We start from the raw sequence: 13904 nt of genomic DNA on the forward strand, positions 1-13904 counted from the left end.
AGTGCTTCAATGCCTAAGATCCTTATGGAGGGGAACTCCCCTTACAAACAATAATATCTACGCCTCTCTCTCCCCCCTTTTCACCGTCTTCCATACGCCAAGAAGAGTTTTTACAAAACTATAAAAATTTATTAATTACATGTTGTGTTCATTCAGTCTTTGCATTAGTCTTTTATATTCATTTTATATAAATTTCTTATTGGCTTTAGTATTAAACACTACATTTATTCTCTACAAAATGTGTTTTTTTTGGAATTATTTTGGAGTGTCTAGAATGAATCATTGGATTTACATTGAATCATATGGAAATACTTGTCTTTGTTTTCGTCGTTTCAGATTTCGCCGATTGTTTTCGGACGGATTTTTGACGAAAACCGAGGTGCCACTGTATTTGGTATTTCTAAAAATCACGATCCATTAGCAATCGAGTAAATGTGGTAAATGTAGACAAAACATTTTCAGATCGTTAATAAGAAAAAACAACAATCAATGACTACAGCAATCTGAGTTATATCTGAAATTTAATTTACTTTGTCATTTGAGCAATAAGAGTATTGAGTATTCTGGTGAATAAGAGCATTCGATAGGAGAGGGTATTCGGATACAGTATTGGATTGAATAATTTCGACATTTTAATAATTTGCCGTCTTGAATGTAGATGACATCCATGTTCCTCTCTTCTTCCTTTTCGTCCTTCGTGGAAAACTCAATGTTTCTGAAAAAAGATGAAACTTACATAAATATGAGAAAAAAAAAATTCTATTTTTAATAACAAAAAACAATTTTCATGTAACTATCGACGTTGATCCATCATTGTATTTACTCTATCATATCGATCATGTTACATCTCTGAAACGGTAAACTTACATCAACGAAACATCTTAAACGTTCATATCCTCTGAATTATACGAAGCATAAACCATGGGCGCGGTAGCCCAGATCGATAAGACACTCATTTGAAGTACCAAAGGATGTTTAGAAATGTCACGAGTTCGATATCCGGATCTTCTTGTCAGAAAATTTCCTGCCACACGGGATGCAAACAGAAAATGACATGACTACAGGAAAAGATTGGTACCGCAGGTATTCGTACATCGAAATCTGTTAACCAACCAACTTCTCGGTAAGCATAAAACAAAACAAAAAAAAAACAGATGCTATTCGCGTAATCGGCAATAAATTGTAGGTCCCAGTCTTATTAGCCCTCCTGTGCAGAAAATGACCGTGGGATGACAAAAATGATCGATGATCAAAGCATAAACCATTTTTGACGTCTAATGGTAGAACTCGTTAATACAAATAAAAAGATTCCTAACTGGTCTTAAAATGTCTTCCTGTTTGGGTGCGACGCCTGCAGAACATTTTCGTAACAAAATCCTGTTACATTTTATCACAGGATTTTATGTTCAAGATGGAAGTAGAACAGGTTTAGAGGGAAATTTCACAACACGATAACTTATTCACTTATTACTTTCCTAAGAATTTCTTTCGGAGGGAGATCATGTGATCATGGACGACAGAAATTATCACTGTTTATCAACAATTACGCAATCCTTAATTTTCTTCAATTGCGGAATTCTGAATTACCACTATATTTGGAATTCTTAATTTTATTCAATTGCGGAATCGTGAATTTTCATCATATTTTTTCATCTGCATTTTCATCATATTTTTTCATCTGCATTTTCATCATATTTTTTCATCTGCATTTTCATCAATTGCGGAATCCTGTAATTACATCCATTTCGGAATCCTGAATTTTCATCAATTCCGGATACCTAAACTTTCATCATATTTGGGATTTTGAATTTTTATCAATTTCGGAATCTTCACATTTCATCATTTATTTCGACATTTCTCAATTCTGGAATTATATTCTTTATTTATTCTCAATTTTCCTCTGCTCTATAAATAGTTCTTCCAATTATTCTAAATCTCCAGCGATGTCGGAATCGTGAATTTTTGTCATATGGGGTCATTCAAGTATTACGTAAGCAAATTTCCAACCAATTTAGACCCCCCCCCCCCCGTCAGCAAAATTTCGTCAGCAGCTTAGAATATTTCATATCTTTAAAAAGGGGTGGTTGATGACGTGAGCAACTTTCAAACCTCCCTCCCCCCTTGTCATAAAAAGTCAGCAAACCCCCCCCCCCATGCTGACGTAATACTTGAATGACCCCTATTTGGGATTCTGAATTTTCATCAATTCCAGAATCCTGAACTTTCATCGATTCTGGAATCCTCAATTTTCATATTTTTTACAATTACCAAAATCCAGCTTTGAAACTGTCTCCGACAAATTACAAAATAATCAGAATTTATTTAACTACACATATAAAACTAGCTGTTAATAGCGGCTCGTTCCCGTGGATTTGGTAACCTGAAAATTACTCAGCGATCATTTTCTGTTATAGCATTTGAATCCCTCATGACTCTCTTGAGGGATGAATTTTCAGAATTCCCGTCTTGGTAGGTATCTGCATTATAAAATTTTATGCTGTGTAAATTTAATATTTATGGAATTTGCAATTTCAGCTCAGTGATGGTTTCCTCCATATAACCTTTGAAACCCGCCTCCCCTGCGGAGGTTGAATTTTTTAAAAATCGCTTCGTGGTGAGTCCCTATATTACAATACAAAAATGCTGACCAAATTATTTCATATTTAATAATGTTTTAGCGGTTTCAACTCAGCGTGATTTCTCCATATGACACCCCTAATTTATTGAACCCCCTTATGACCCACACTGGGGTCGAATTAAAAAAAAAAAAAAACTTTCTTAGTAGATCTTTACGTCTCGAAATAAAACTACTTGCAAATTTCATGAATGTCAATCTTTGAACTGCTAATGGGTTGAGGAAAAACTTTCTTAATTTCTCAAAACTCTTCTTAAAACTAATAAATTTAATGAATTTTAGTGGTTTCGGCTCGGTGTTAATTCTCTCTGTTACATTTGAATCCCCCTTATGCGTGTGAACCCCCTTTGGTGTCGAATTTCGAAAAACCCCTTCTTATTTTATAGTCTTTACGTCATGAAATAAATCTTCTGACCGAATTTCATAAATACAGCTTCAGTGGTTTCGGCTCGGCGTGATTTCTCTGTCACATTTGAACTTTCCTCATGACCTCCTTGAGGGTTTAATTGCAAAAACAACTTTTTTTACTTTACCTTTACGGCACAAATCAATAATTCTGACCAAATTTCATGAATATAGCTTCAAGCGTTTCTGTTCGGAGTGATTTCTCAACCTTACCTTTGATTTCTCTACAACAATTACCTTTGAACCCCAGCATGGTTCCCCCCCCCCCTCCACCATTAGGGTTCGAATTTCGAAATTCCCCATCTTAGTTATGGTTTTTACGTCACGAAACAAATTTTCTGTCCATGTTTTATGAGTTTCAGCGGTTTCGGCTCGGCGTGATTTCTGTGTAACTGTATGTTACCCTGTTTTCCGATATCGAACGGTATTGTAAAAATTTCATTTCCTTAATAAACAGCAAAATACATTCGAATCCTGTTTTAACGAATACCATTGTACCAAAAATCTCGGTTGGAACGAAAACGTTTCTAATCCTTAAATAAGTTTGCATAGGAAGAATAAGTTGCTTATTTCTTCGGTATAACGAAATGTGAAATCCGTTATAACCAATTCAAAAAGAAGTTTTAAAAATCAACAAATATTAAAGAAGGTTCCAAAAATGATCCCGTAAAATCAGTTTCTTTGTGTGTGTATGACAGAGAGGAGATAAAATTTAACCAAGACGAGGCGTAAGAAAGAAATCAAATCTGTGGTTAGCCAGTGATACGCGTTACGAATGTTTCTCATATGCGCTATCTCAAAATGAATGGCCGGGAACGTATAGGCTATACAGCAATTTTTTTTTATTTTTTTTTTTGATGGGATAAAACGACTTCTTATTCAGAGATTCTACACGCGTATTCTTGTTTTAACACCTTGATGTGGCTCGAGGAAAATCTTGAATCGAGCTGATGAATAAACAGGGACAATAACGTCAGAAGCAATCTAGTGATCAAACAAGAGTTGGCGTCGCATCTATATTCTTTGGTTATCTAAATCGGATTTCTGCATGATTATATGATTGCACACCTGACTTTTAAAGAAAACAGAAAAGTCTGTTTCTACGTATCGAAGAAATAATGATTAGCAAATAACACTATACATGGAACACGAGTAGTGTTGGCGCCGCTTCACCACGAGAAGTGAAGTTACTCATTTCCGCCCCTAGATGGCGCCACCGGATTTATTTATTTTTATTTTTTTTTTAAATTTTATTTTCGCGCTTTTTTTTGACCGCGCTGATAAATTTTTTTTATCAGACTTGTACGTTCAAAGTGAATTTAAAGTGATAAATTTTGTCTAAATCAAAGTATAACTCTCCGCATGAACGATCATATGGGTAAGGATTATTGTGTATTTAATGACATGGGGGTTTCGTGATCGCGTTGATGTTCAGCAATTCGATATGAGAGTTATCAAGTACCGATGTAATTTTGCTGAAACTCGTAAAATTCACGAAAAAAACTCGAAGAAATATACAGCGATAATATTTCATAGCATCAAAGCCGGTGTAACTTCACGCAATAGGTTAATGAGCATTAGAAAAATAGCAGGAAGAAACCCCGACGAAACATCATTGAACATCATTCGAAAACTACGTGAATGACTATCCATTTGAACGATTTAGTTTTGAAAAACCATTATTCATCTCATCCATACACGATAAACCAAACATCTCTGTATTCGTTTCATCTATCCATCTTTGATATTGAAATCATCTGTATCCATACTGCCTTTTCTAACTTTTCTATTGTCGCTCTTGTTTGGGGGTGGGAGAACAAATTAACTTGTTGACTAGCGCAACGTTTAGGTGAATTCTCGGAAACCTCTGTGAAATCTATGAAAAACTAAAAGAACGACATGTATCCCATTTTGTTGAATATGTGAAAAAAATGAAAATATTCTAAGAAGAATAACTTATATATAAAAAAAACCCCATTTATTTTTATAGTGTGATATCAGGAGTACTTTATGAAAACAGCTGAAAAAATCATTTCATTTCCTTAAATCTGGGAATTTTATGGGAAAGTAAAATTGCCTTGTTTCTCTTACATTTTTCATCATAAATTAAGAAGTTTCTCTTATATATATATATATATTGTGTTTGCATGTGTTTTTTCTGTGTTTATTTAATATTTGACATCAATAATTTTGTCATTTTTTTTATATTTTTTGTTAATTTTATAAATATTTTATTTATCCCTTAATTACCTTTAATACCTTAATCCTTTCGCAACCATAATCATTTTGTAGCTCTGAAACAGGATCAGATCGTGGGTCAGAAACAGGATGATTATGGGCCGTCTACCCATCTCCCAACTCTTCTTTAAGAAAGGAACGGGGTTTCATCCAAGAGCATGTGTGAACCTTTCCAAAAGTATCCATGCCTGGGCACTGCCACAATTCACATGAAAAGATGTTGTCGCAGTTCTGATAAAGGGTAATGGACTAAAGAAGAATCGCCCTATCATGATCTGCCCAGTCTATATGGCCTATGATCTCAAAATTCGGCGAATGTTCTGCGAACTGGTAGAATACGGCGAACATCACAATATAAGCATGACATTTAGATGTGATGCCAATGCTCACCACACAGCGTGGAGCAGCTCAGACATAAACCAAAGAGGAGAAACGTTATTAGAGCTCCTCATGAAAACAAATCTGGTTTGGGCTAACCAAGGGCACACACACCAACCTTCCGTACACGTAATCGGGAAGACGGTATTGATCTGATCGTGGTCTCAATAGATATTGCAAACACGATCAAGAGGTGGAGGGTCAGCGATGAACCTTCCTTATTGGATCACAGGTTCATAAACTTCTACTACGAAGCATCACTTATTCCCTTTTTTTTCGGAATTTTAAGAACACAAACTGGAATCTTTTTAAAAGAAACCTGGAAAGCCAGCTCCACACTCTCGTCAGCCCTGGTGACGAGATCTTAAGAGCAGATGACTTGGACCACCATGCTTCCACTCTGACAGAGGTGATCAGGAACTCTGCAAATCAGGCGTATCCACTCAAGCCTGACAAATCCTGTCTACTCTAAAAATTGGTGGGCTAAAGATCTTGAACTTTGCGATATACCGTGTTCAATAGCGATTTAGAAACAGTAAAAAAGGACATTCATGTTGAAGTCTTGCTGGCTAAAAATTCCTCTTGTGGATTATTTTTTTAAATCATTTTTATGAGTTTTAACATTTTTATCATTTTCATAACGTTATTATCACATTTTAAAGTTTTTTATCATTTTTTATATAATGTTATTTATCCCTTTTTTATAAAAGTATTATTATTTTATTGAATATACACACGTGAAGATGCTTCTGAGAAAATTGGTGTGAGAAAGAATAAAAGTTAAAATGTCGTGGAGAATGTCACTCTTAAAATTTAGTTGGCACCCATCATATCGGATACCGTAGTTTATTTTTAGCCTTTTCAATGGTCTTATTCTCATCACTGTTCAAAAAACCATGCGTCTCGTGGTAACAATGTCTGCTAAGAAACGTAAAATTCATGAAAAAAAACTCGAATAAACATAGATATAATATTTTATATTACGTAAGCCGGAGTAACCTCCCGGATTGATAAACATTAGAAATATTTTCAGCAGAAATGTAAGTTTTATTTAACGTCGATATTTCATAAAACGGTATTAAGCAGGAAATGAATATTTTATTAAGTAATGGAAATTGTTCAAAAACGAGTTATTAAAAAAAATATTCATTGAGTATTGAGTGACCACAGACATGTCAGAGACATGGTTTTCATACCCAATATATATTTAACGTAAATACAGTTTATCAGTAGAAAGACCACGTCGATTTTTCATAATGAAGCATATTAATTGCTGAATTCCCGCTAGCATTTGCCACTTCCAGTGGAGATCGTGATAAGTACAGAGTTATGCAAGACGTGTCAAAGGATAGCGCTGTAACGGCCCAGAGAAAATTTTTTAGCCGTGAAGATACCGGGAAAGCCTTGATCGGGATCATCGTTGTGTCCGTGATTACAATTATCACTTAACTAGCCTTACATTGAATGTGTACGACGACCCCGGCTTCAAAAAGTAGAACCAGTTCGGCTAGACCAGAGTTCAAGATCTTTAGACCACCAATTTTTAGAGTAGACTTTGGATTTGTCAGGCTTGAGTGGACACGCCTGATTTGCAGAGTTCCTGATCACCTCTGTCAGAGTGGAAGCATGGTGGTCCAAGTCATCTGCTCTTAAGATCTCGTCACCAGGGCTGACGAGAGTGTGGAGCTGGCTTTCCAGGTTTCTTTTAAAAAGATTCTAGTTTGTGTTTTTAAAATTCCGAAAAAAAGTGGGAATAAGTGATGCTTCGTAGCAGAAGTTTATGAACCTGTGATCCGATAAGGAAGGTTCATCGCTGACCCTCCATCTCTTGATCGTGTTTGCAATATCTATTGAGACCAGGATCAGATCAATAACTTCTTCCCGATTACGTGTACGGAAGGTTGGTGCGTGCCCTTGGTTAGCCCAAACCAGATTTGTTTTCATGAGGAGCTCTAATAACGTTTCTCCTCTTTGGTTTATGTCTGAGCTGCTCCACGCTGTGTGGTGAGCATTGACATCACATCCAAATACAAATACAACGCCACAACAGGCAAATTGCCCAACGAGCTGGCTGACTTAAGAACATCATGGATCCCCGAGCCATTTTTTGGAGGCCCTACCTACTACTGCTACACCACACATGCACCCCGCCCTTGCTAGCCGAAAGAAGTTGATTTTTCTCTACAGCAGGGTTCCTGGCTTCCTCTTGTGCTTCCACGGGTGTTCCCACAAGTGCTTCCGCTGATACTTCGGCTCTCGTTTCCACTCCCGCTTCCAGCTCTCCTTCTGGTGCAGGGGTTTAATGCATTGGGGATTGACATCCAGCGTTTTTTTTTCTCTTTTTTCATTGTTGCCCAAATTCATGGTCTATTTGTAGAAAGAATGTGTGACCAGTGTCCTTGGTTTTCCTTCGAGGGAGATTTCCTAGAGCTAACCCCAGTTTCCTTTATGCAGCAGTGGCCTCGGGAGAGCCCCCCCCCCCCGCATCGTCCAGCATTATCCCACCCAGGTGCCAACTGGAAATACAGGACGAGCGGGATTATACACCAGTTGATAGAGCAATCTCTCTGTTGGCTATACAGGGTTCGGGCCCCTGTACTACCTGGCGGACCAGGAAACGCTAAACCCAGTTTTTCACCTGTACCCTCTACTGCAGTCATCCTCTGAGACCCCATTCTGTCCCCCACGGGGTTCCTCCAGTTCTTCTGATCGCACAAGGAAAGAAGCTACCACTTTCTTCGTCCGAGTCTCGCTGCCTTAGCATACGAGATCCTGGGGGGCACCGACATGGACGTGAAGATAAGTGGCTTTGACTGAGCAGGACCCACTGGACTTTGTCGAAATTACCCGCCAGTCGAGGACTGGATTTAGGGCCAGTATCAGCTACATCAGGATTTTTGACTCAACGTTGTCGAGAAATCCCTGCTAGGCTTTGCCCCCCCCCCTCTTTGTGACGCAAGTGCCATTACATATATTATTCACAAATATATGTGTGAATCGAATTAAAGCACGGTCATATGCAGAACAGACAGTGCACAAAAGACTTCAACTCAAAAGCGAAGGAGAATGAAAGGATAGTTAAAATACTGGGAAAAGAGTATCTCTATATGTGCAGCGAAATTAATTTTATAAGTTTATTAATATTAATAAACTTAATATTATTATAATATTACTTTTTAAGTTTATTAATATTTATAGAGTGAATCTCTTTTTGTTACGATTAGTGGATTCAGTTTTCTGGAAAAGATTCTCCGTAGCCTGTTCTATCAAATCCATCAAAGCAATATTCAACTCAAGTATCAGGCCAGGGGTCTTCAACCTCTCAGACGTTACGGGCCAAATCGAACTTTCCACGAAACCGCGGGGCCACAAAATCATACATTGGTATTCTTTCGGATTAAACAAGGGTTCTTCAATTTTATTGAACACTTTTATTCACACTGAATTCATTTATTTCATTAAATTTGATTTTTTATTTATTTGAAAATGATAATAAAACCTCCTTTATTAAATGAATTTACTCTTTTTGATCAATTGTTTCTTTTATTAAATCTGCAATTTGTCCGAATAATTCTGAAATTATTTTTTCATTAACTTTAAATTCCCATAAATTATCAATATCATTTCGTTCGAAAAAATTCATATTTTTTTCTCGGATTATTACTTTTAACAATTCTGAAATGACTCTCAAAAATTATGAAATCATTCTCAATAATTCTGAAATCATTCTCAATAATTCTGAAATCATTCTCAATAATTATGAAATCATTCTCAATAATTATGAAATCATTCTCAATAATTCTGAAATCATTTCTTTCAGTAATTCTGAAACTTTTTTTGGTTAATAATAAATTTTCATCGATTATGGAATTATCATTTTTAAATAACTCTCAAATTCATCAATGTGCTTTTTTAGAATTTCTGTAAATTCCCTAATGATGTAACCTGTTCGATGCCGAATTTGGCCTCTCGTCACATGTAGCCCGTATGGAATCATAGTCCTTGAAAACTGTTTTGACCCGGATTTCCCCGGAATCGTTACGCGGCCCATTTAATGTATCAAATGCTCAACATTTTCATTGAATCTGAATTGACTATTTTCTAAAAATGGTAGGTGGGCCACAGCAATAAGCTTGGTGGGACATGAGTTGAAGACCCTTGTATTAGGCCCTGCTTGTGCTTCTTATTCGAAGAGAAGCAATCGCATAGCATCGATGGCGTATTAACTTCTCCACGTGCCATTAAATTTCCCCGTGGCTGCCTGAACAAATACTTCTACTTCAACCACCTGGAATGGATGATCAGCGGTAATAACAACTGCGCATCCTTCGATATTTAGTCTCATATGACTCATCTCACCTTCGATTGGAACCGCAGAATCATAGTATATCATTCGTCTGTGGGCGGACACTTAACGAAATAAATATGATGGTACATAGAACAAAAGCATTATCATTGGATTTGAAAACCATCTGAACAATCGGAACGGCGATTCCGTCCCCCCGATTCGTCAAAAGAATCACTGATAACCCACCTCATATATTTACGATTGCAATGCTCCGCCTCTAAAATTCCTATAAATAGGCTCCATGTTTGGGAGTTTTAAATCAGTTTCTTTTTGAAAAGATTTGCTTTTGAAAATTCAAAATCATGAAGAACTTCGGTCTTGCTACAATCCTTGTTATCTTCGCTGCTCTATCGATGATGTTTTCTGTAGCCACTGGTGAGAACCGAACTTTTTATTTTTAAATTTCATACTTCATATTTTAGCACAGTGTTTCCCAAAGTGGGCAATATCGTCCCATGGAGGGTGATGGAATGGAGCAGGTGGAAGAAAGAAGCTACAGATTTAACATGGGATCCTATGGGTTCTCTTGAGTTGTGGGGGGGGGGGGGACGATGAGAGAAAAAAATTCTGAAGAATGGGCGATGGAAGAAAAAGTTTACGAAAAACTATGCTTTAGCATATATTTGCAAGTCTCACGGTGCAATCGAAAATTTATTTTATTCCGCACTAATGAACGGATCGGTTGAACGGGAAAGTTCACATTTCCGCCACTACATCAGATGGCGCTGTTAGAAATTCCCACATTTTTATGTGAAAAGGTCGTTCCCCTCCTTCTAACCAACCAGAGATTACAGGGACGTCATAATAGACTTTCTATTAGAGTTGACCATATTTTAAACAGGTCATCTCAATGGACCAATCAGTGGGATTATGCCCAGCTCTGACGGGGTCATCTTCAATTACTAGGAGGATTGAAAAATTGGCAAGGCATAACCTTTCATGCATATACTGGTAGCGTTAAAGAAGTGACAAACCATTGTTAAGGAATGTTTTACATGTCTGAAACGTCATGTTTTACATGTCTGAAACGTCATGTTTTACATGTCTGAAACGTCATGTTTTACATGTCTGAAATGATCACAAGGCAAAATTGTTCTAAATTGATGCATATGTTACGGTGAAAGCCCGAAGAGTGGTAAATCCTAGGTTTTACCAAGTCGAGTTGGTAAAAGCTGACATTTAGTCTCTTTCATGAAAATTAGTAAAAATGCGAATTTTCGAATTTGTGACAATATAAATTTTGGCACATAGTAACTGTCGTAAAAATTTTTATCTGAAATAATTCATACAGAAATACGATGCTATGTGATGAGTCAGCTTGGTAGCTTTAAAAGCTTGCCCCCGTGACATACGTTATACTTGACTTTGGGTCGTCTAGTCCACAAATAGAAACAGAAGGGGAAGTGAAATGGAAAAATTGTTTAAGTATGCAAATTTGTAATCGCCATAACTTCCTATTGTTCCCCTTGTTTTGCTTGGGATTTAAAAGAGCCGGGAAGTTTGGCAGACGCTCAGTTTTTTTCCTTCTCGTTGAGGTTGTCAGTTCCTTTTCCTCGAATGGCAGTGGCCTCGCGGCTGGGACGCGCTGATTTTTCCAGTTTTTCTATGGCAGAGTTCTAAGTTCCGAAAAATGTCCGTCGATTAAGCTCGAGATCATGTTTCCCCCTACTGCGATGGATTGCCAGATCTACGCGAGATGTTTACAGGCGGCGCCTATTTAGTATACATAGCTAACAGGCTTTTCAGGAATCTCTGTCGGAAGTATGAATCGCTTAGTGGTGAGTGGCCGCTAATTTTTTCTGTCATAGTATAGCGGGCTCTCCGTGAATTAGTTTTAGCTTGGGTTTTCCTAGTATTTCCATTCAATCAGATAGTCATGTATTAATCTGACCTAATGACGTTTTGAGTTTTGATTTATGTTAATATTTCTTTCGTCACATGCAATCGGCAGCATTTTTAATTATACTAGACAATTCATGTTACTTAAACGTTTGAAAAAATGCTGTAATTTGAATAAACTCTTTACTACGTTCTCTGACTGATTTTACGTCTTTTGAGTCTAGTCACTGTACCCATAGGTCGGGTCTGCTAACTGGTGGCCAGGAATTTTGCTGGTCTACACGACGGGAATATTTTGACGTTATTGACCTTGTTCAACATACAAGATGAATCAGGGCATTTCGATTCCAGCCTCTCCAACGCAGTTTTCAATGTTATTGGAATGGTGGGGGCTATATGCTGAACAAATAAGATGAGTTCCTGGATCGTGCATCATCCACTAATCGGCGAGATTTCCAACGCGCGAGTTGAATCGAGACATTACGTATTCTCACATTAATGAGATCTGAGAAACGTACATTTGTTTTGTGGTCACAATTTCCATATGCATTTTTGTGAAGTACCTTAAGTCATAATTTAGTCTGTATTGGTTTTATATATGTTTGGGATTTCTTAAATTTGGTGTTAACAGTAATTTTATCATAGCAGAGCACCCTAATCAAACATCCGCAGGTTCAATATTGAACATTCCCATTGTTGATCAAATAGTGTTCGTGATATTCATTTTGTATATTTAGATATTTTGTTGGCGAATCATCTAGCTCACTTATGAGAGCTATTGCAAGCGCTTGTTCATTTTTAATGTTTGTCTCTTATGTTTTTAATAAAGTATGACATTAAATGGACTCCCTATCAAAATTTGACTTATTCATTCATTATCTCTCCTTTTTCAGCTTTCCTCATCGAAATAACACCACCACAATTTTTCATGTTAATTTTTTTAAATTAAATTATCATAACCTTCATTACAAATGATATCTTTACTTATGCTTTAATGTTTGGGAAACGTCAGAAAACACAAAAATCGTGGCGCACCAGTTTCATATTCTGCTCACATCCTGGAATTTCTGAATTCGGGTCTTCGAGTCTTGTGTTTTTTTTTTTTTTTACTTTTTAAGAAAACCGATTATTTTAGGTTAGTCACTGATTTCGAAACCACTTTTGATCTTTATACTGTTGCTTGTTTCCACTGAAATATGTAGGAAATAACTAAGAGGCGTAAACAACTTCCGTACAGGGGGGGGGGGGCATGTGTTTCGAACGTCAAAACCGATGTTCACTTTGGAGATAATATATTTTGACCTTTTCTTTTAAAACTCAAAACAAACTCAATTTGGAACTGAAATCCTCCCCAGTTTTCGTGAAATCGACTCGTATTCTCCAATCCCCGAAAATGTTGAAAATTATTGATTCAAGAATATCTAAATATGGTCACTTATTTAAAATGTTTTAACGAGAATCATCATATTGGTTAACATGTAATTGGTTTCGTCAAGTAAATAAAGTTAACTTACATAAGTGGAAATTCTAGTTTAATTTTAATCCGATTGAGATCGAGTCGATTAACTTAACTAAAATTATTAACTGTGATCAACGATCAAAATCAATGCAGTGGAACAGCCCTTAAAATAATAATGATAATTTGATGGATTCATGTACTACTTTCCTCCTCTTTTCCTGATGTAACAGTAACTTCAACTTTAGATGAGTTTCTTATTTATATATATATAAATAAATTTCTAGTAAATATTTTTTGTGATATTTTTGTGTTTAGCTGTAGTAAGTAAAAATATTTTTATATTTCTATCTGATATGTTCTTTTCTATCTTTGTAAATTTCGACAGCGAATATGTAATAACGTCCGATAATGAAACACTAATTCAAAGAATACATAATACCAAGAAAATATACAAAATAAGTTTTGCACTGAAGGAAATTTGAATGTTTTCATTCAACCTTTAAATTTCCACGTTCTGAGACATTTATGTCTAATTTTTGAATTTTTTGGTTTCTTTCTCATGATTTAAATTTTGTTTGTGATTTAAGTAAGTTTCATCGTGA

The 13904-nt window shown here is 36.3% G+C and overlaps 1 protein-coding gene across 3 annotated transcripts in view; it reads right to left on the bottom strand.

Moving 5' to 3' along the window:
* Positions 1 to 317: 317 nt before the first annotated feature.
* The window catches only part of LOC149071791 (uncharacterized), a 48449-nt gene continuing 34862 nt past the window's right edge, over positions 318 to 13904 (bottom strand). The window contains exon 2 of one of the 3 annotated variants that reach the window (XR_016194568.1): positions 318 to 715. Coding sequence is in view for 1 of the 3 variants with exons in the window: in XM_089247733.1 (XP_089103859.1) it covers positions 535 to 715 (181 nt within the window). In the remaining 2 variants the exon portion in view is untranslated. The remainder of the gene's footprint in view (positions 716 to 13904) is intronic. The other 2 variants (XM_089247733.1, XR_016194567.1) reach the window with 2 other exon arrangements.

This window comes from Pholcus phalangioides, unplaced genomic scaffold (genome assembly GCF_987345545.1).
Source record: "Pholcus phalangioides strain wild (caught in Gottingen) unplaced genomic scaffold, Ppha-v1.0 ptg000018l_1, whole genome shotgun sequence".
Taxonomy (NCBI): Eukaryota; Metazoa; Arthropoda; class Arachnida; order Araneae; family Pholcidae; genus Pholcus; species Pholcus phalangioides.